This window comes from Balaenoptera borealis, assembly GCF_965194805.1.
Source record: "Balaenoptera borealis genome assembly, chromosome: 4".
Lineage (NCBI taxonomy): Eukaryota > Metazoa > Chordata > Mammalia > Artiodactyla > Balaenopteridae > Balaenoptera > Balaenoptera borealis.
Genome location: NC_138861.1, coordinates 97,361,553 through 97,385,127, shown reverse-complemented (window position 1 = coordinate 97,385,127; position 23,575 = coordinate 97,361,553). Strand labels below are relative to the sequence as shown.

Below are 23,575 nucleotides of genomic sequence, written 5' to 3'. Positions count from 1 at the left end.
ACACAGAAGGTAAGTCATTTTGACTCTTACTTTCGTGTTCTTTTTAATGACAGTACAGTGCTCTTTTTCTTTTTTAAACTAGTGGACAGACTGATGGAATCATGAGTAATTTTGTTAGAGATTTTTGGATTATAATCAATAATAATCTTGAAGAATAACCATGATATAGGTCATGCATTGGTTTCTGTAAAACAAATGGCAGGCCGACTTCAGTTCATAAAAACATTGTGTTTTACAAGTTTCTTTGTAAATTAGTTGTTTGACTGTGTCCATGGGTCATCTCTCTGTCTATTAACTGATCCGTCAATTGCAGCAGTGTCATAAATAATGGTTAAGTTCTACAATTAGCTTAAAAAAGGCTATGGTCTAGCTTAAATGGTGTTGACAGTAATTGTGGAACCAGTTGAACCCTGAGCTGTTCAGAGAACAGGATGCTAAGGAGGTCATCATTGGATTTATTATTGCAGGTAAACTGGGGATTGACTAGTGGATTTTTGATGTTGGAAGCTCAGGGAATGGGATTAAGGGCTGAAACGGTACTATGGCAACACTGCAAGGAGTTACCGTGGTGGGAGGTGGAGCAGAAATGTAAGGTTATGCATGTATTAAAATGGAGAAACTATCCAAATCAGCCTGAAGTTTTCATTAGCATATAATTTAAATGTTTGAATTTAGGATCTGAAGAAAATTTTTTCAGATGTTAAATAATTATACTGTTTTTTTTTCATTCTTAACTTTCATGAAAACATATACCAGTTTGCCTGTGTTCTCTTGTGTTTTTGTCATCATCCATCTTAGATGATAAGATCAAAGTTATTAAAACAAGGAATGTCTTAGTATACTAGAAATAGCTCACACTTTTGAGTGTTTACTATGTACCGGGCACTGTTCTTTACACATCATATGAAATAAATTAATTTTCACAACCCTTTGACGTATGACTTTTATTACCATTTTGCTGATGAGAAAACAGGAGCACAGAGCATAAAGTAACGTACTAAGGTCAAATGACAGATAGTAGATTTGGGATATCTGTGTGGTCTGGAGACTGAGTCTGTGCTCTCAGTCACTGTGCTGTTTGTTTTAACAATTTTGGGATGAAGAGAGAAACATAGGCAGCTCATGCTTAATTAGCATGTTATCATTTCTGAGAGTTTGGGAATCAAATGAATTTTTACAGAATATCCAGGTTAGGATGGTGGTGAAGAACTAAAATTTTAGAATTATTTAGAATTTACTTTCACTATTAGGTCTCCTAAATAGCTATATACAAAATAGAATAAATTGTTAACCCTCTCATTGCCTTCGCTTTTTCATTTTTCAAGGTTGAGATTAACAGTAGTTACCTTTCTTGTTATGCATTCTTTCCCCTCTGAAGCATTATGCTAAGCTATTTTAGTATTATTTTCAAGACAGGAAGACCCTGGAATTTTTTTCAAGGAACGCATCTGCTTTGACTGACTCACATATCAGACCTTGGATGATATGTGTTGTTTTGATGACAGATGTCCTTGGGAAAGTCTCTGCTTACATTGTCAGTGAAAAGACTGTGGTTTTCCTCTCCGTCTCTGTGTTATGTATTTTGTTTCAGAATATATGAAATGGTACCTTAAGAGTATTGGACAATCTTTTCTTCATAAATGTCTAAATTCCCCAAAATATGTATTAAACCTACCAATATAGTTGGGGTGAAACTCATTTATTTAGGCTTTAAACTTCAGCAGTAATAACATTGATATATAAAAGCCAATTATTTTGGTTCGAAATATTTTTATTGTCTAATACTTCTGTGCACTATGAACGCATTTTTAATTTAATCTTTTTCATAACCATATGTAATGTGCAATTTTATTTTCCTCACTGTACAGAGAAGAAATATGAGGCTAGAGAGAACGTAAGTAGTGAAGTCAGATTTTGAATACAGTCTGTCGCTTCTGGAGTCTGAGTGCTTAACTGTGATGATAAATCACCTCTCCTGGGTTTTGAGGTCTTAAAATTGCATATTTAAAAATAAAAGAGGAAAGACAGATTTATCATTGTTACATCATGGAAATCAGGACAAGAATTGTATAGCCCAGGCCTCTGGAGTAACTGAGACTGGAAAGTCATTGGGAACCGAGGCAGTTCTGGTGCTGTATCTTTCTGTGTGCTCACTCCTATCTCTTTTATTATTTTCTCTCTCTGCATATTGGCTTCCTCCATTCTCCTCACCACCTGGCCCACCTTGACTGCTCATAAAATGGTACCTTCAACACAAGTGTCTTTACTACCTTAAAAATCCAGAACCTTGGCCAAGTGACCCAACTTTTCATGATCTGATTTGTAGTTTCTTGTGAGACAGAATTCTGTCATCCTGGTCAGGCTCTGGATTATTTTTTTCTGGGTCAAGTGTCTGTCCTTTGATCACATAGCTGTGGCGGGGGTGATAGGTTGAGGGAGGGGACACATTCAGGGATCTACACTAATGTTGGTAGGTAGTTCTCAGGGAAAGAGGTAGAGGCTGAATAGTGTCCCAAAATATGTCTATATTAATATGTATCAGATTTTATTAAGCAGTATCATAAAAATACACAATACAAATATCAATACAAATGCAATAAATAGCATAAAAATAAAACAAAAGTAAATACAACAACAATATGCACAAATACAAAATACAAATACACATATAAAATGCAGAATAATATATATGTTACAGGTACAAGGAGCTGAAATCAGTCTTTCAAAAGGTGACTTCCTGTAAGGTTGTGACCGTCAAGGAAAGACTGATGAACTGTTCTCAATTGAAGGAGACTAAAGGGACATGTGGACTAAATTTAACACATGGTCCTAGATTGAATCCTTTTGCTACAAAGAATATCATTGTGGCAACTGCACATATGGAATGTGCTCTGTGGATTAAGTAGTAGGGAATATAGAGTATCACTGTTAATTTCCTAATTTTTGTGGTCATACCATCACTATATAGGATGACATCATGTTTATAGGAAAACATGCTGAATTATTCAGTGATAATGGGACAACATGCCTGCAACTTATTCCCAAGTGATTCAGTTGGGGGTAAAAAAGCTTTTTGTTTATTCTGCAACCTTTGAAATATTTTCAAAATAAAAAGTATAGAAAAAAAACCGTAACTTCTTGAAACTGGATATGTAATTTCTTTAATGGTACCAGAAGAATTTATATAAAAGAACCATCTGGGTAAATGTTTTTGAAAAGAATATTCAATAGTCATTTATTTATTGAGCATTCCTTTATTTGTATTGTCAGTGCAGACTTTCCTGCAGTAGGTTTGCATAATTGGATATGTTTACTAAGGAACTCTATATTGCTTGCTGTACGTTATTTGAAGATTTACTTCATAGGATTTCAGATTCTATTTTCAGATTTCTTAATTCACAGATTTTAATGAGTAAGAAGTATTTATAATTTTCGCATGCATTTTCAGTTATTGATGACTCTTTTTTAAATTTCTCTACTAGCCTCCCCCATTTCTAAAATCTGCAGTTTCCTGTGAAGTTTTAAAAAAGTGTGAACAGTCAGAATTGTCTGCTCCTTTGTAGGATATTGGGAAAATGGTTTAATGGAAGCTAATGGTTTGTATTGTATTTGGTTTAAGTATTTTCCAACTTAGTGTCAACATAAAGTAATTCTAATTATGGTGCCTTCTAGTCATATTTTATGATCAAAATGTTGAAGATATATTAGATGTAGAGTATACTTTTGTTATATGAATACACTTTTGTGTTATTTCGAGGGTCATATTTTAAAACAGAAGTATGTATTAATTTTTGAATGATAATTCCAGAGAAAACATAATTCAGTGTATTTATTCAGTTTACGCTCAACTTTCTTAGGAGTCAGACAGTTCTTTTACAGCAGATGTACTATAGATATCTTTATAAGCTTTTTTTATTGTCTTTTTTTATATCTTAATTATTTTATTTTGTTAAGCACATATTTTGATAGATATCGATACACTCATTCTAGGCTTTCTAGAGTAATTCAGTAGCTAGAATGCCACACCTAGTTTATATATGGTAATTAGCTTTATTTTCTGAAATATGTTGATCCTAAAGCCACAGAACTCTACTTCTGGGCTCTTTGTGTTCACGTGGTAAAAAGAATTTCCTAGGACATTGTTTTTTTAATGTGTCACATAAATGAAACAGTTGCCATTTGTTCCAACTGACTGGACCATTTCCAAGACAGGCTTCCTCTCTGCTCTGTCAATCATCATGTTTTTCATTCTAGAATTTCTCTCTAACTCTTGGATCTCTTCCAGGATAGGGGCAGTTTCTGAGCATATCATTGGCAGATATTTTCCAGGTATATCTACAGGACTCTAAAAATGTCAGTCAGAAGAGGAAGAGGGATGGGCAGAAATAGGGAAATAGAAAATGGGAAATAGAAATAGACAGGAGGAGTGGAGGCAATGAGGCAGGTCCCTTTAAAAATAACTTTAAAAAAGGGCATTTAGGGGCTTCCCTGGTGGTGCAGTGGTTGAGAATCTGCCTGCCAGTGCAGGGGACACGGGTTCGAGCGTTGGTCCAGGAAGATCCCACACGCTGCGGAGCAAGTAAGCCCGTGCGCCACAACTGCTGAGCCTGTGCTCTAGAGCCCGCGAGCAACAACTACTGAAGCCTGCGCGCCTAGAGCCAGTGCTTCACAACAAGAGAAGCCACCGCAGTGAGAAGCCTGTGCACTGGCAGCGAAGAGTAGACCCCGCTCACCGCAACTAGAGAAAGCCAGCACACAGCAACGAAGACCCAACACTGCCAAAAATAAATAAATGAATAAAAAAAAAAAGGGGGGCATTTAGGGAAAAAAAGAGTAAGGCATTGTTTAGAACAATATAATATACAAGTGCTAAAGGGGACCTTCTAGATTAGTGCTTTCCAGATTACCTCTATGGTGAAGAACCAGATATTTTGTTACCAGTTCATTATGGATAGGACCTACATGGCAAGTACATTTACCTCATGCTTGGGGTCAAATTCTTTGAAAGCATTGTCTAATTGCTAATTCTAAATTCTGAAATTTCTTCATTTCTGTGTATATTCTACACCAGTGTCAGTTTGCTGATTGACACTAGTCTGCTGACCACATGCTGAGTAGTGGTTTTTCCTAAAACTTTGTTTCTTCATTTGTACCCAAGGTTATTTCGCTTAGAAAAGTGAAATGATTTTCTCTATATTTCTCTACAGCTATTAAATTTTTCTTTTTTAGTTTCAGTAGAGAACAGCTCTACTCAAAAGTAAAATTTGGTCTTTTGTTTGAGGGTGATGTTCATTGTCAGTATATAAAAGTCAGAAAAATATGCCTCTAGGGTTTGGAGCTCTAAGAGATTTCTACTTTTTGCATTATGGATTTCTGAAATAAGCTTTTTTTTTTTTTTTTTTTTAATAGGGAGCATTTTCTTTTTTCAAATTTTATTTACTTATTTTATTTATGGCTGTGTTGGGTCTTCATTTCTGTGCGAGGGCTTTCTCTAGTTGTGGGAAGTGGGGGCCACTCTTCATCGCGGTGCGCGGGCCTCTCACTATCGCGGCCTCTCTTGTTGCGGAGCACAGGCTCCAGACGTTCAGGCTCAGTAATTGTGGCTCACGGGCCCAGTTGCTCCGTGGCATGTGGGATCTTCCCAGACCAGGACTCGAACCCATGTGCCCTGCATTGGCAGGCAGATTCTCAACCACTGCGCCACCAGGGAAGCCCCTGAAATAAGCTTTTGTATGATCTTATAATTTTGGAATCAGAAAAAAAATTAATAAAGATACCGAGTAAAACAATACCAAAGCAAGAAAGATCAGAAATATTGAGGTAGAAAAAGCATAATAATTTATAAAAACTATTAGTTTTATATAATTAGAGTATTGGGTTGATATGGGGAAAGTGTCAAGAGTTAAGGCCTAAAAGATTGTCAGGGACAAGATTGGGAAATGGTATGTAATTCATAAAAAGTTTGCTTTTTATTTGCTAGACAGTGAAGGGCAGTTGGAGAATTTTATATAATGAAGCAATACAGAGTAGGTTGGTTTTTTAGCAAAGAAAATTTTTAGTGTTTTCTCTCTGTATATACTTTAAGATTAATAGAGGAGCTACTTCAGTTTTGTAAAATACTTTAGTTCTAAACACTGTAATTATGTCTTTCAACTATAAGTAATGACTTAAAAAGGTAGAAAACAGAAATACGATGCAGTAATTGAGGTTAGTATTTAGTGTGTTCTGCAATACCCCTGTCACTAAGTATTTGGTAAAAATTATAATATTGAGGCAGTACATTATGCTGTTGAGCGTAACCCAAACTGCTTGGGTTGGAATCTCAGCTCTGACATTCATTATTTTTTCAACCTTAGGCAAATTACTTAACCTCTTTGGGCCTTGGTTTTCTTATCTATAAAATGGTAATACATAATACTTTCCTTATAGAACTGTCATGAAGTTAAATGACTGTGTGTGTGTGCAGATATGACATATTTATTATATAATGTGCAATAGGACCTGATAAATAATGAGTTAAATAAGTACTTTTATTGCTGCTGCTGTTGTTATGATTAGAAGACATCTCATTAAATAAATTTTATAAACATTTAAGAATAATGTGAGTATAAAATACCAAAAATGCACCAGTTATGATCAGAAAATTACCAGCTGCTGTATTTCACATTTTACTTTTTTCTGTTTATAGAGAATAAAATAGTGAATTTAAGTATACTTAACTTAGTGTTTTCTCTTTTATAGTTTATCAGAGAAGATATGAAATATAAAGATGCTACTAATAAACACAGCCATCTGCACAGAGAAGACAAGCATATAACTGTTGAGGATTTATGGAAACGATGGAAAACATCAGAAGGTAGGACTGTTTTAGTGATCTGAATCCCTGAGCTGCTTTTCTGAGCTCACTAATTGCATATGATTTACAAACAAATCAAAATAACATTTCTATGAGGATATTTATATTTTAGTAAATAATTGTTCCATTTTTTATTTTGAAATATGATTTTAATTTTTCTTAGGATTTATTAAAGGTCAGCCTGTTTTCAGTTAATTTGATACCTTATACTAGAATAAATAAGGTAATGCATGTCTGAGAGCTTAAAGTTGTAGAGCATTGTTTCATCTGTTAAATGGCATTATTATAAAAGGTTTGTCAAATCAACATGTGGATCCCAAAGTTTAATTTTTTTTTTTTTAAATTTATTTTATTTATTTATTTTTGGCTGTGTTGGGTCTTCGTTGCTGCGTGTGGGCTTTTTCTAGTTGCGGCAAGCAGGGGCTACTCTTCGTTGTGGTGTGCGGGCTTCTCACTGCAGTGGTTTCTCTTGTTGTGCAGCACAGGCTCTAGACGCACGGGCTTCAGTAGTTGTGGCACGCGGGCTCAGTAGTTGTAGTGCACGGGCTTAGTTGCTCTGCGGCATGTGGGATCTTCCCAGACCAGGGCTCAAACCCGTGTCCTCTGCATTGGCAGGCGGATTCTTAACCATTGTGCCACCAAGGAGGCCCCAACCAAAGTTTTTTTTTTTAATTATGGAGAACAGTTCCTAAAGTCTTTAGAAGGCAAAGTCTGCTGATGATAAAGACTGCATGATACAGTTGTATAATTTATATTTTATTCCTTTTTCTACCCTTAAGTCCTCAAGCTGTCTTACGGATAGTAATTTTTTAGACAGAAAGTGTATGGCCTAAAACCTCAACTTGATCCCCAATTGTAGAAAGCTACATAAAAAAAAAAGTCTGTTAAGTTTTTTTTCTTTTTCTTTTTTTAGTAACAGTGTCAAACAAAATGTCTTTTTCCTAATGTTTCTATTCTTTTGTCAAAGTCAGGCAATTATATTGTAGCATATATTTTCCTCTGCCAGTTTGAATAGTGAAATGAAATTAAAAAGAATCTGGGACAGATTACCAAGTAGGAGTATGAAAAAATAACAAAGTTTACTAGACTGTCAGTGGTAACATTTGGAAATGAGAAAATACAGGAAACTATTCCATCAACTCAGTATTTTTATTAATATAGAAGAAGGTTTGCTTGGGAGGGGAGGGATAAATTGGGAGATTGGGTTTGACACATACACACTACTATGTATAAAATAGATAACTAATAAGGACCTACTGTATAGCACAGGGAACTCTACTCAGTACTCTGTAATGACCTATATGGGAAAAGAATCTAAAAAAGAGTGGATATATGTATATGTAAAACTGATTCACTTTGCTCTACACGTGAAACTAACACAACATTGTAAATCAACTATACTTCAATAAAAATTAAAAAAAAAAAAGGTGTTCTTATGTTTTTGTTTTCACTTTCTAAAAGAGGCATCTGATGAAATACTCTGGGAAGAAGAAAAAGAAAGAAGGAAAAATATACCACTGACTTTAATGAAAGATACATAGACTTAAAAAAAAACCTCTCCATTTCCCTTCCCCATATTATTTTAAAGTAATATGAACTTGGGTAGGAATAGGAATAAATGAGTATAAGTTTCATGGGGGAAAGTGCTAGAATGGTCAAAAACTCAGTAAGACTATTTATATGAGATATCTCAGCAATATGTAGATATTAGTAAAGGACTTGGAGATCCAATGGAGTCTGTTGCCACTAGTATATTTTATATTTGGAGTTTGTGGTAAGCTGAATGGAGCCCACAAAACTAACTCGTTTGAATGAAGGAAAAAAAAGATTTGACCACTTCTCACCACCTGTTGTGCTACCACCCTGGTTCAGCCCCCATCCCTTTCCTGGATAATTGTGGTAGCTGCCTGAGGGTCTCCTTCTGTATACTTGTGGTCTTTTGAAATTTGTTCTTCACTTAGCAGAGTAATCTATTTAAGATATAAATCAAATTTGCTCAATACCCTGTAATGGCTCAGAGTAAAAGTTAAAATCTTTACAAAGATCTGTAAGGCTCTACATGATCTGTCCTCTCCTGCACCCTCCTCTCTTCCGTTTTCTGTCTTTTCCATTTCTCTCACTCAGTGTGCTCTGCCCAGATGGACTCCTTGCTGCAGGAATGCAGATGTCCTCCTGGCTAACTCGTTACCTCTTTTTTGGCCTCTTCTCTCCTTGAGGCCTACCCTGACCACTCTATTTAAAATTGCAAATTGCAAACCACGTCCCCCCGACACCCTCTTTGTTGTTTGGCACCCTTCTTGATCCCTCTTACTTAGCTTCACACTTTCTTTTCCCCATGTCAGGAATCAGCTTCTAAGTTATAATATAATTGACTTATTTGTCATGTTTGTCTCCCTTCTGTCCCCTACCCCTGAAAATGTTAGCCTCAGAAAGCGGGGTGGGGGGTGTCTTTGTCTATTTTGTTTATTACTGTGTCCCAAATTCAAGGGGATTCTGTCCTTAAACCCCATTTTGATTTCCCACCCTAGTGAGTTTTGTGGGATCTTTTGTGATCTATGAGAATGTTTGTTTGTTTTCAGCTTAAGGTCTTTTCAAGTTGAATAGCTTCTTAAATCTCTTTTTTCCTAGGCTTTCACCTTAATTTCCACCCCCTAAGATTTTACCATTATGGTGGTGAGAAGATTTCCCCCTAAGTCTTCAAAGAGTTGGCCTAAATTATCTGCTCTATGCTTCCTATTCTCCAAATCCCAGTCTCTCACATAACCTTCTTAGGGGATTAGGGCTTGGGAGGAAGTGTTTTAGGGCTCCTACTAAAACAGCTGCATGGGAGGGAAGAGAGAGGAGTTGAGTGAAATAAACCTCTGCTAGAAGCTTTATGGTAACCTGATTGATTTTCTCAGTGTTATTTTTCTCAATTGATTTTACCATGTCATACTCTTTTTATTTATTACAGGCTTCATGTAAAAAGGCAGAGCATTGTTGTTAGATCAGTGGTTTTTAAATCATAGCCTGACAAGCCCCAGGTTTCCTGGAGGTATTTCAGGGACAGGGCATGCTAAATCTGTAGAGTTCTGCTTTTATCTGGTATATTCTGTTTCTGTTTAAGATTTCTCTTGGGAAACAAAAAGTAATTCTTCTGAAAAGGTTTGGAAATTGTTGATAAAGAGATTAGAATACAATAATATGTAATTTAAGGTTGTTTAGTTGAATATGAATATAGGTACATACACACACATATGCACACACATGCATACACACACAAACATACAGTCATACTTTGCCCGTCATTGTTGTGTCTTCAGTGCCTGGAGCAGTGCCTTATTTACTTTGATTTTCAGTAAAGATTTGTCTAATGAATTGAATGAATGAGTGTATAGTGCCCCATGAGCATTGGATTCTCAGTAATTCAGTTCATACTTTGAGTACAGGCATTTCTGCCATAATGAAATATATGCATTCCTGGAAAACTTATGCTTTGCACAATTATGAACTTAAAAATTAGAATTTATGGGAAAAATCGGGGTTGGAGCAGACTACTGAAAACCTATGCAACGTTGTAATCAGAGCACTAACAGTACTAATAAAAATACAGGTAAAAAAGACGTGTTAAATTCCTAATCAGTAAATACTATAGTAGATATAGGACTTTACCTTAAAAAATAATTAAAGATAACTTATTAAAAGGAGGTATTAGGTAGGGTTGAAGTTGCTAAATTATGAAGACAAGGGCAATGTGCACAAAGATGAGAACTGAGCAACAAGCATTTCTGAGAGCCTGTGGCCAGATTGAGCTAAAAGGAAGAAGGAATGGTGAGCAGACATTGTGTTCATAGCTTTGTTTTTCTGGTGTTCTTCATACTTTGTATCCATTTGCTGTTACTTGGTGGTGTAAAATGATCACGTGTGAAATGATGTGACTTTTACATTATATTAACATGATTCCTTTTTACCAGTTACATGTAAGCTAATTCATGTTACAGTAGCAATGAAGCATAATTGGTTATATGTATTATGTGCTAAGCAGGCATTGGATCCTGGGTGCTAAAGATGAGTTAAATGCGTCTCTGGGCTATAAGGAGTAAGTAGCTGAGTGGGAAAAACAGAGTAAACAAATAATTACAACATGTGGTGAAATGTATAATACTAGAAGTAAGTGTAAGATATGAGGTAGCTCACTGGAAGGACTAATGAACTCTCTGATAGGATTATACACAGAAGATGGTATTTGCGGTAGGCTGTGAGGGTTGACCAGGAGTTCTGGAAGGGGCTAAGGAGATAGACCATAAATGGTAGCCCCCGTATAGCTCCTCCTTCAGTTACCTGAAAATTTGCTAGAAATGGAAGTGGAGGTAGCATACTAAAGGAGGCGTGTGGGCTTTCAGGATGTACAAATTTAAATCCTGGCCCTTCTGTTTATGAACATTAAGACATTTGGCACATTTAAAAATTCACTTGTAAAATGCAATTCTTGTGTGATTTAAATGAGTAATGTAGTAAAAGTGCCTGGCATAATTCCTGGCAACACCTGATAGGCACTAAGTAAGTGTTGACTTACTTACCTTTGTAATAATGCTGAACGAACTAAAATGTTCAGCTCTATTTAAAGTTTTGTAAGGTTTTTGATTCAGTCTCTTAATATTCATCAATAAAATGAATAGATATATTAGACTACATACTCACCATTGTAGTGTGCAGTTCTCTGGTTTGTAAAATGTACCTGAGATCTTTATGGAATATTGTCAGTGGGGAAAAAGTAAAGTTGTGTTCCTCAGAAATTGATACTGATCTCATATAGAAAAATTTCAGCATGACCTGAATGTACTTTTTGTGTGTGTGTAGAGAATGCTTGGTTAGTTTGCACATGGCAAAAGTCCAATACAAATGAAAGCTATTTAAAAAACTAGTATTAGATTCCAGACAGATTTTGATAAACTGGATCAGTTGTTAAAATTAATGAATGAGCAGTTAAATAGTAGCCAGCTACCTAATGAAGGAAAATATAGATAGAAAATTATTGGTTATGTATAAGATCTAGGGACCATAGTAGATAAAAAAACTGATTAAGTAATGTACTGTTTTTAAAAATGATAGCTCATTGGGTTAAATAGTTATTTTAACATGTGACACTCATGAGGTAATCTTTCCATCCTGTTCAGCACGGGTCTTATCTTACCTAAGGTCATTGTGTAATTTTGGGCTTTACAGATTGAATAGACATCTGGAAAATTTGCTGAAGGTTTATTATTATTATTATTGTTTTTTGATTAGAAATTTAAAGGAACTGAAATTGTCTGAGAGAATGAAAGATGTTGGCCTTTAATGATGGATGTTTTGAAGTGTATATAAAGCCTAGCTAGAGATAAATGACCAAGAGTGTTTTCTTTCTGTTTAGGAAAGCAAAAGTGTAAATGTTACATAAAGGAAATATAAAGGAAAAGAATTCCTGACTATGGGTGTTAAATTTCTAAAAGTAAGGAGGATTATAACTATTTCCTTTGTATAGATCCTTGGTATTCATAAGGATTTTCTTCTAGGTGTGAAAGTATAAATGGATCTCTAAATGTTGATAAAATCTACCAGCTTTTTCATGTGTATGCTGTTGGTTACAATGAGACTGGAATGAAAAAAAATGTAAAAGGATCAGTGCACATTGTTTGACATCAGCAGAGTAACTCAAAATGTAGACCTTATAGATAATAAGGTAGCCATTATCTTTGTGGCGTCCATCAACACAATATTGTATGTTGTGTACAGTAGTAGGCATAGCAGTCACTATGGTGACTGATACTCACTTGTACAAGTAAGTATAAGATAAGGCCTTGTTTTTCCAGGAGTTTACGATATTGTTACGTGTGCACAGATGAAGTGTTAAATAACAGTACAGGAACGTTTGATTAAATACTAGGTCAATGGTTCTATTGTGGGAGTTTAAGAGAATGAATAGATTTATTATGAGGAAGTCTTCATTAGGGAGATGACTCTTCAGCAAGATTTTGAAAGAGAGAAAATTTTCTTAGAAGTGAGAAAGAGAGAGGGATATACATACAGGTTAGCACATTAAAATGAGTAAATGAATAGGTGTAATTCCACACTTTAGTCCTAAATCCCTCAAATCAGCACAGTTTACAAGTCAGAAATGTAATTTTTTAGTATACGAGATAAGAATAAATCATTGTTTTAATATTTGTCTTTTGCTATTAACATGTAGTGCTTAACCTTTCTGTGTCTTGGTTTTGTCATCTGTTAGGGGTAAAGGTTGTCTACTACATCAGAGTGTTGAGGATGAAATGAATTTGTACATGTAAAGTGCTTAGACTAGTGCCTACTACATAGCAAGCGCTCAGTGACTATCCGTTGTTACTATTTTTGTAAGGCAAGTATGAAGGTGGCACATGGGGGGGGATGTTGGAGACTAATATTTCTGAGTTGGGGAATAGTAGAAAATAGGGTTAGACAGGGAGACGAGACTAGTGAGCTTTGATGTTTAAGTCTGATGAACTGCTTTAAGAATGACAAGTAAGATTCCACTGATACACCAGTGCTTACCAAACAATAGTGATTGCCTGGAGGACTGTATTAAGGATGCTTGATCTGTGCCTGGTCTCAGTAGCAAAGAAGGATATTACTGTAGAAATTACTGATTGGCAATATTTACTGTGTATGTGGCAGGTGGTGTAGTGTATTTTAACATTCTTATCATCCTTGTACTAAATATTAGGAGCTATTACAGCTTCTTGTTTTAGAAAGTCATATAATATGGAAGAGTTATAGGATGATGAATTCACTATAGGCAGGAAAATCAGCTCTGAGTTTAATGTAATGTGGATTTGAGTGGGAAGAATGAAGATACACAGATACTGAAGATACACAGCTGAAGAATATGTTTTCTGTCCTCCACCTGCCTGTCGTCCATTACTGGAGAAAGTTCTGTTGACAAGTAATTAATGGATGTGATACTATCTGTAATCAAGATAGGTAGTAGGCACTGTGGGTTAATAGAAAAAGAAGTATGTTAGTCTGCCTGCAGAAGTCAAGTAAGGCCAGAGGAGTTAGTTGCGTATAAAGGGACATTTACTTTTTTCATCTTTTGTCACCCTTCCCTGGGAAGGACTCTACTGGATTTATAGCTTTCAGGATACTTGTAATTAATATAGCACATTTTAAAAACACAAGGCACTTAGTATGCTTCAAATGCTTATGCTGTTTTATTAGCCCAGATGTTTAACACTTTTCAACTTTTATACAATACTTTTAGTTCTAGGAGAAGCAGTTGTTAGCCATCTATAGAGGTACTGGGTTTTCATTGTCCACAGAAAGTGGTTTATACAAGGGAAGGCCTGTCCTTGAGGTAGAGTCTGGTTTCAGAATGACAGATGTCATTATTTGCACCACTAACAAAAGTCTTTTTTGTCAAAGTTTCTTTTATGTAGAGAGTAGGTGACACGAACGTATTGTTCATTTATTCTATCAACCAACGTTTAAGTGTGTTAACATGGGTTTTTTTCTATAAGAGTAGCATAAATATTACTTGATCAGTTGGCAAATTGATCATTTTGCAAACACTGCTTTATATTAATCAGGATTGATTTTTGGACTTTGTATAAAGTGTGTTTTTATTCCTTTATAATCAAATAGCTTTCTTTTTATTATATAATTATCCAAATGAATTCAGAGCACTCACAATAAATTGGTAATCTTTCTTAATCTTATTCTATGTTAGTATTTCGGTCTCTCTGTACCCTTAATTTCAGATCTCTTCATCAGGACTGTTTTGGTTTTTATTAGTTTAGTTGTCTTCTTTTCTCTTTCTCTTTCTCTTTTATTGTTGGCACTCTTCCTCTTTTACTTCAGGATACTTGACTTTTGGAGACTTAGGGTCATTGCATGTACTGATTTGCTGGGATTAATTATGACTTTTTAATCTATAGAAGATATTTGACTTTGAGATAGCTCTGTCTTCCTTTGTAGTTCTTTCTTGGTTTTGTTCTGAAATAGAGACCACCTCTCAGAATAGGATGCAGAGACCGACTGCCTGTTACATCTCTCTGTACTTTGGGCTTTAGAAAACTTGACAATTTCTATTCTGTGTGGACACATGAATTAGATACATTGTGAGCCTCCATTTTTTCTCAAATAACAAAAACCCAACTTTTATATATGCATCATATGATGATGCTTTTCTTATAATTTAAGGAAGTACTATTCTAAAATTGTTTGTGAATTTGCCTTATGGTTTTCTATATACCTGAATTATTCTACATTTCTCCTCTGCTGTGTTCACAGACTCAAGCGATACCTCAAGTTTGGAGTACAGTAACAGAACCTTCTGCAGAAGGTAAAAATGAGGGCTGTCCACTTTTCACTGTGATGGACTATCTAGAAAACAATAGGCTTTCTTGAACATCTTACTGTTCTTTCCTCCCTTACCCCACCAACTGGGAACCAGTTCCACATGGATGTGTGTTAAATTTTGCTTTACTAATCCTTGGCTTGGCAAGGGGGTGGGTAGGAGGACTCTGGTTCAAGTTCTGGTTGTTAAAATATATGTTATTGCGGGAGATTCACTATATCAAATTCTGCTTTAGGTGGAACAAATATTTTGTTCCTGCTCTTTTGGATGAAGAACTTGTTCGTTGGTAATAATATTTTCCTCTTCAAAGATGGTCAGTTTTACAAAAATCTTTTCTCAAACAAATTTTATGCTTACTTGGGTCTTTTTTTCAATTCCCCTGAATATTACTTAGCAATTTAGAAGCAACTGTAATAGAAATAATGCAAATTACAATGAAAATAAAGATTTCACAGATACTAGATAACCATTTCGATTTGAATATGACTTATTTCTAAAAATTCATTTCTATAATTCTGAAACATAATGTATACACATAATCTGTTATATTACATATATAAATATGTCTCAGAGGGAATGTATGATTAAAACATAGGATAAATCACATAGTGTTTATATTATGTCTTAAAAATCTTTTCACTCTGTGGATGGTTATGTATTCAGATAGGGTACAAAGTACAAATAATGTTTATTGTCTAACTTTCTCATCTGGTTAAGGTGCTCTTAAATAAGAGGTCCTTAATAAGCATTACTCTAACATTTGGCCAGTCTTCTGTTTCTCTTTCTCTTTGCATCAGTGTGAGTTCTTCCGAGGTGTTGAAAATGGTGGACATTTAGATACTTTTGATTCAAAGTGTTTAAAATCAGCTGCTTACTTAAGTTATTAGTTTAATACTAAGAGTCTAGATCAGTCTAACAAAATGAAACAGCAAATGTCAGTTGCATTGAAGGAAATTAAGTTTTTATTTCCATCATCAGTTTTCTTTCCTTACCAGGTAATAGCTAAAAAAAAAAAAAAGAAGTATAAAACAGGTGTTTATCACTAGGAGCTTATGGCTGCTTAAAGGCTATGTTCTAAAACAGAAATAACGATATGGAGTTGTGATTCGCTCACATATAAAGGTATAAAGGTAACATAGTTAGAGTTATATGAATTAAGAGTTCACTAAGAGAAGGAAAAGGAAAGAGAATAGCCCCTTGGGAATACTGCTAATAAGACAAAAGCAAAGGATTAACTAATGAAATAAATAATGGCCATCAGAGACATGGGAGGTGAATCAGGAAGGTGCACTTTCTTGAAAGTCTATAGAGGAGAGTTTTCAGGAAGTGACGGATGGTTGTATAGTTGAGGGCATAGTCCTCCATATTGCAAAGTATCTGCTGAGAGCCCTCATGAAGAATCTTTTTTTAGTTCTCTGTAATAAGAATAGTTGTATTCCTGAGGGGATGATTTGTGCTTACCTTGTGAACCCTGTGACTGATTTTATTTCCTTCTTTGTCTACTTTTTGTAGCTTTTATTAAGGACCTCATTTATATTTTGTGCATGCTTTTAGTTTGGTTTTATTTCTCTGGCCCATTGACATCCTTCATGTTTTATTCTCTTTATATTATATGAATCTTTGTCATTATGAATCTAAGTCATTTCTTCTCTCTCTCTGTCTCTCTCACTGGGGGATAGAGAGAGGAGAGATGAAAAGTGGCCAGTAGCGCTAAATAGAGAAATACAGTGTGTTGGAAAAAAGCCATTAGATATGACAAGAAGAAAATCATTAACCTACAGGATATCACTTTAAACATTGGTATGGGGAATTGACTCACATATACACACGGAATAAATCTTAAAAAAGATTTAAGTGGAAGCAACCCAAATGTCCATCAACAGATACATGGATAAACAAAATGTGGTATACAATGGAGTATTATTCAGTCTTAAAAAGTAAGGAAATTCTGACATATGTTAGAACATGGATGAACCTTGAAGACATTATGCTAAGTGAAATAAGTCAGTCACAAAAAGGCAAATACAGTATGATTCTGCTTATATGAGATACCTAGAGTAGTCAAAATCATAGAGACAGTAGAATAGTGGTTGCTGGGGGCTAGGGGGAGGGGAATGGGGAATTATTGGTTAATTGGTACAGAGTTTCCATTTTGCAAGATGAAGAGAGTTGTAGAGTTGGTTGGTGGTGATGGTTGCACAACAATATGAATACTTAATACCATTGAACTATACACTTAAAAATGGTTAAGATGGTAAATTTTATGTTATGTGTATTTTGCCATAATAAAAAATGATTTAAGAGAATGAGTAGATAGGAAGTAGATATATGGGTAACCCCCTATTTAAGGGGTAGGCAAGAAAATGGAGGAAATTGAATGGTAGTTACAAATAGGTAGTATGATCAAGTAAAGGGTTTTCTTAAGAACTGGTAGATCTGATTATGCTTAAAGAAAAAGGGAAGTACTCTACTGACATTTTAAAAAATTGAACATTTAAAAAAAATTTCATTTCAGCAAGGATTTTGTTCAAAAATACTACCACTGTGTATAAGAGTTGGAAGTTGGGATTACACCTTATTACATCTTAATGTAATAAATGTCAGTATTTATTTTCTTTATGGATAATTATGTTGGTTTATGGATTGAAAAGATATTGTTAGGTTAATAAAAAATGAATTTAAGCTAAGACAGGCAAGAAACTAGTTGACAGAATAATTCTTCATTGCTAGATGGCACTATCGCTAGCCATTTTCAAATCCTTCGCAGAATTTACTTCCGGTGAAGAATTTGAGTGACAGTTCTTTTAAAACAATGCCTTGAACTTTTTGGAAGGGGATAGAGGTGGGCTAGGAAAAAGGGAAATGGGAGGGTGAGTGATTAGAGAGGGGAGGCCCAAGAAATTCTTTACCCTTTACATATGCTTATTTGTTTGTTTGGTTTCTGAATTATATATTGTAAGAATATAGAATTCTAACATCCTTATTTTCCATGTTTTGACCAGTACCAAATATTTTGTGGCAGAATTTTAATGATAGTGCTACAGCTCTACTACAATGAATAATAATAGGTTTCTGTGTGCTAGCTGCATACCCACTGATCCAGAGCCTGTGACCTTAGCAAAGGTAAGCATATCCCAGATTGCAGTGTGAGATAGTTGAAGATTGATCTGCTTTGGTAGTTGTTTAAATTTCTGTCATCTGTTTTTAATGAGCATGCTCAATTGCATGAATCTGACCATGACTTTAGACTGCATTCTTTTAGATGTGTTATTGGAAGCTTTTGAAAAAGGGAAGGTTAAGTTTTAAGTTAGTGGATATATGTTTTAGGACTGTGTCTAGATTCTTTGAGTGTTTTTCAGGAATGCCCCAAAAGTAATCACTCTAGTTTCTAATGGAACCTGCACTATATTAAGTACTGGAGGCTGAATTTATCACAAAACTAAACGCTTAATAAATTACTGTGCATAAGTGATTGTTCAACATGCTTTGTTGATTGGCTTGAAATTACAGTATACTATGTCTTCTTTTTTTTTTTTTTTTTTTTTTTACTACAGAGCTTTATTTTAAAGTTTGAGCAGTTTATATGTCTTAATAAGTCTTTTTTTAGTGGCAGACGATAAAGAGAGAGACTCAAATTACTTCAAGTAATGGGAAATTTGTTGTAAGGATACTCTGTCATCAATGATTTCATTAATTGCAAGTGACTCACTGGCATTATTCTGGGTTTTGGGGATAGAGCATTGAGCAAAATAGATATCCTACCTTCATGAAGTTAGCACTCTTTTAGGAAGACAGATAATGAACAAGTTTGCATGTGTGTGTGTGTGTGGAGATATATACACACTCACAGGACTGCTGGAACAGATTAGTGATATGATACAAGTAAAGCAGGGTAATACATGGTCGGTGACTAGGTAGGGTGGGGGCTATTTAAGTAACGTAGTCAAGGAGAAACTTCCTAAAGAGGTGATATTTGATTATAGACCTGAGTGATGAGAGAGAGTGAGTCACAGGAAGGTCTGGATGAAGTATATTCCAGGTTTAGAGATCAGCCAGGCTAAGACTCTGTGGCTGGAATGACCTCAAAGTATTTAGGGGACTGTAGAAGGCTGGTGTAGCTAGATGGTCATAAGGAATGGGGAGAGTGGTAGGAGACAAGTAAGATCACTGGGATAAACAGGGGCCAGATCTCGTAAGGCCTTGAAGGGCCTAATAAAGAGTGTGGGATTTATTTTAAGTATAATGTCAGTATACTTACTGAAAGTCTAGCTCCATTTAGGAGTTTCGAGCTAAGTAATGATGTGTGTTCTATCTTTTGAAAAGATTATGTAGTTACTGCGTGGATATTAGACTCTGGAGAAGAGAGGCAGGAGTAGAAGTAAAAGGCCTGTTGAGGGTCTTGCGGTGAGCTGGTAGAGGGAGGTAGCAGAGAGGTCTGATTTGAGATATAGTTTGAAGGAATAGCTGGCAGGATTTGCTGTTGGATTGGATTTAGGAAGTTGATGGGGGTGGGGACAGGAATTAAGGACGGTCCCTAGGTTTTATGTATCTGTGGTATTAAAATTTCTTGGAGATGGAGGCAATTAGGGGAAAAAGAAGTTGAAACAGGCTCAGTTGGGCCTGATCAATAATGGGAAAAAAAAAAAAAAAACTTTGAGAAACATGGAGATCACGATGCAAAGAAGTGAAGGACTGAATGCTGAGAGGAGAAGGATCCTGGAAAGAAGAAAGAAGACGTGACCAGTGAGGTATGAGGGGAACTGGGAGAATCTAGAGTGCTGAAGTATATGAAGGAAATATTTTAAGAAAGAAGGCATAGTCAGTGTCAGATGCTCCAGAAGTTTGAGTAAGATCATGACAGAGACCCGCCATTGGATCGGCAAAGTAGAGGCTGAGGTTGCTGCTGGTGATCTCGACAAAGCAGTTGCACTGTAGTGGTGGAAGTGAACGTCGGATCGGAGTGGATAAAAGAGGAAGTGCAGACAGTAAATATTGTTGACTTTCAAAAGGAGGAGAAGAGAAGTGGGGCTGTGATACCTGAAGATAAATATGATATGAAGGCAGTTTTTTTTTATTTTTTAAAAGGTGGAAATATATAAAAGTGTGTTTATTAATGGAATGACCCAGTTGAGAAAAAATTGATGTAGGAGAAAATCAATCTATATTAATTAAAAACTATATTTAACTTAAGGAAAGTGTAGGTATGTAGTCAGGGGCTTAATCCACCCTGGTTATCTGCATTTCTCTGTGTCTTTCTGGATTTTGCTTTTATTTTCTCCTACTGCATTTCCTAGAGGCTAAACTCTGTGGCTGTGGGCAGCTGTAAACTTACCTTTTCCCAGGATCTTGACTAAAGAGAAAGGAGTCTTTCCTGCCTGCTTTAGTTCGAAAAAGTTCAGGAAGTAACTGGCTTAGGTCATGTGGCGATGTCCTCTGATTACTTCCTTTTCTGACCCCCTTTCCCTGGTGATCATGAGTCTTGTCTCAGAAGATGACAGAGAGAAAAGGGGTACCTAGTTGACAAACAGCTGTTAACAGATTGATGAGCAAGAGAAACTAGACTTTGGCAAGAGTAGGTAGAAGAAAGGCTTAAAAGGTTATTCTGGATCCAGAAGTAGGTGTGTGGGGTCTGGCAGCATGGGTCACAAGATGTAAAATATAGTCACTCCTTCAGAAAATCTGATATGTTCTTGACATTTTCAGGCCAAAATTTTTGGACTATAAATGGATTTTCTCATATACCTCTTTTTTTCCCCACTCTGAATTTTATGATGAGTATATTATTTCCCAAATATAGATGCTTTATTAAATCCCATTTTGGTATTTTAATTAAATGAGCTAATACAACTCTCATCGCTGGACACTATATCAGTAAATTTTGCTCTACTTCTACCCTTTCCAAAATCTTCCTCGCTGTTACAAATTTTCACCTCTGCACAGCTCTTTTTACTTTGACAAAGTGAAACCCTGACTGTGTTCACCTAGATCACCAGACATGTGTATACTGTGCAAGAGGAAACATAGGTGTTTTTAAAAGCATCATTGGAGGATCAAAGAAGTGAATTCGAGGAGGCAAAAACTAGGTGCTGTCATTCTGAGTTAGTTTGGAAATCTTGAGAAAGTGATGCCCTCCAGATACATGTTAAGTTTAGGGAATATATGATTCTTGGCACATGACATAAACACCCCCAAAAAGCAAATAGTATTCGTCACACTTAAGTAATATCTAAGAATACCAACTACTGTTCGCAACTACTGGTAACTTTACTGTAAAGAGCCTAAGAATGTAGAAGGTTTTTGCAGTGCTGTGTCTTCATGATGTCCTAGAATTCTTATCTTTTGAGTTACTCATGAATTTTTGCCAAGTGAGGTCTTCTCAGTAGGGAAAAGAACAAATATAACATTAGAGAGTCAATGAATATAAAGTTTATAAAGGCGTCCAGAGAATTGTCTAGGGAGATATGCTTTTATGAAATTATAAAAAGTTATTAAATTATAAGTAGTTATAGGCAGTACTTTGCTGTTATCAATTCTAGGAAAAGCAATACTTTCATGAGATTTAGACTACTGTAAGAAATGGAAGTTTTATTTAGTTTACGGTGCTGTCTTCATTTTTTATATTTTTTAATGAAGAATTTGGATAATATTTTTTCAGAAATTAATTTGATGTCGTTGTGATTGTCTTTCATTTTCTTTATATTAATAGGAAGCAAGGAGCAGAATTCTCTGAAATACCAAATTGGTGTAATATTTTTATTAGTAGCATTTGTGTAGACTGAAGACATGGATAAATTACGAATAGATATGGTATTTGTCTTCTGGAATGTAAGAATTTATTTTGCAAGTAAATTGGTTAGGCAGGACTTAGAGGTCACTTCTATGGTTTTTGGTTTGTCAACACTTCCATTAAAATAGATACTCATTACTCACTAGAAATAAGAGGGCAATTTATAATTTAAGTAGAACTCTGAATTTAATTATTTGGAAATAACTTGTTGTTTTGTCTCCAACACTGTTTCACCAGAGTAAGCAGATTTACTTTCTTCCCCATTGACACAGCTGGGGCCTGGAAAAAAAAAAAGTTAAAGCAGGAAAGCGCTTCTGGATCTGGGAAATAAGTCAGTTTCAAGAGAACAAAGAAATATAACTGGGAATTATTGAATAGACAGTTAGAAAAGGCACACACACAAAAAAGGTTATTTCAACTCCAGCTCTACTTTTACAGTAGAGAAATAGTAAAGTTCAGATGTTTTAGTGTTTTAAACCAATGTAGTCACGATGTTCCTAAAAAAAAAAACTACTTAAATTTCAGGTTATTCCTGAATGCAACCAAAGTTAAGAAAAGAATTGGTCTTCTTTAAAGTCTAGTTTTCGAAAGTATCATAAATATTTTTGTAGTAGTTTATTATTAGTTTTTTTGCTAAATAAACATCATAAATCTGTACTAGAAATTTCCAGTATTATGAATTTAAGATCTTACATCTTTTCAACCTGGTACTAAATGAATGTTGAACAACAAATAAACTTTTTATGGATTCTGAGGCTTTATAATCACTGAGGTCTCTCATCTTTTAGTTACTGGTATCTTGCGAAACTCCAAGGTACAGCTGTCCTTTCCTAGAGAGACAGTATTCCATAGAAAGTGTGGAGCTTGACTTCCTAGATTCAGCTCTTTGTGTAACAGTAAATTTTTTTCCCCTTGAGCAAGTACCTTAATCTTTCTGTCTTTAGCTTTCCCCATCTGTAAAATGTAGGTAGTAATAGTACCCACCTTAGAGGATTGTGTTGAGGATTAAATGAGTTAATATATAGAGCTTAGAACAATACTTAACAGCTAATAAGGGCCTAATATTTGCTATTATCATTGTTAGTGTTAAAAGATTACCATACTTTCTTGAAGAAAACCACAAACTACAAAAGTAATGAAGTTAGCAATTGTTAGAACTCTCTGCCTGCATAATTGAAAAAGAAAGATTATTAATGCAGTTTTTTTAATTGAAAGCAATTTCAAATTTAGTGAAAAGTTGCAGGACCAGAACAAAGAACTCATATACACTTTGTCCAGAGACCCTCATTCCAATTTTGCCTTTTATCCTCATAATGACCTTTATAGCCAAAGGATCCAAGAGTATTCAGTTGTCCTGAGTTTGTAGTCTTCTTTAATCTGGAACAGTTCCATAGTATTTCCTTGCCTTGCATGTCTTTGGCCAGTAATTGTCAAAAGTGTCATTTTGTAGATTGTATCTAAATTAGGGTTTGTTTGATGTTTTCATATGACTAGATCCCTGTTAGGCATTTGGGCTGGACTGTCACAGAAATGATTCTTTTCATTAAATTCTTTTGATTGGCACATGGTGTCAGTTTGTCTT

At 35.2% G+C, this 23,575-nt stretch overlaps 1 protein-coding gene across 1 annotated transcript in view; it reads left to right on the top strand.

The window, feature by feature from the left end:
* The window catches only part of STIM2 (stromal interaction molecule 2), a 162,876-nt gene that overhangs the window by 95,449 nt on the left and 43,852 nt on the right, over positions 1-23,575 (top strand). Inside the window, exon 3 of the mRNA XM_082389255.1 lies at positions 6,742-6,856. Within this exon, the coding sequence (XP_082245381.1) occupies positions 6,742-6,856 (115 nt within the window). The remainder of the gene's footprint in view (positions 1-6,741; positions 6,857-23,575) is intronic.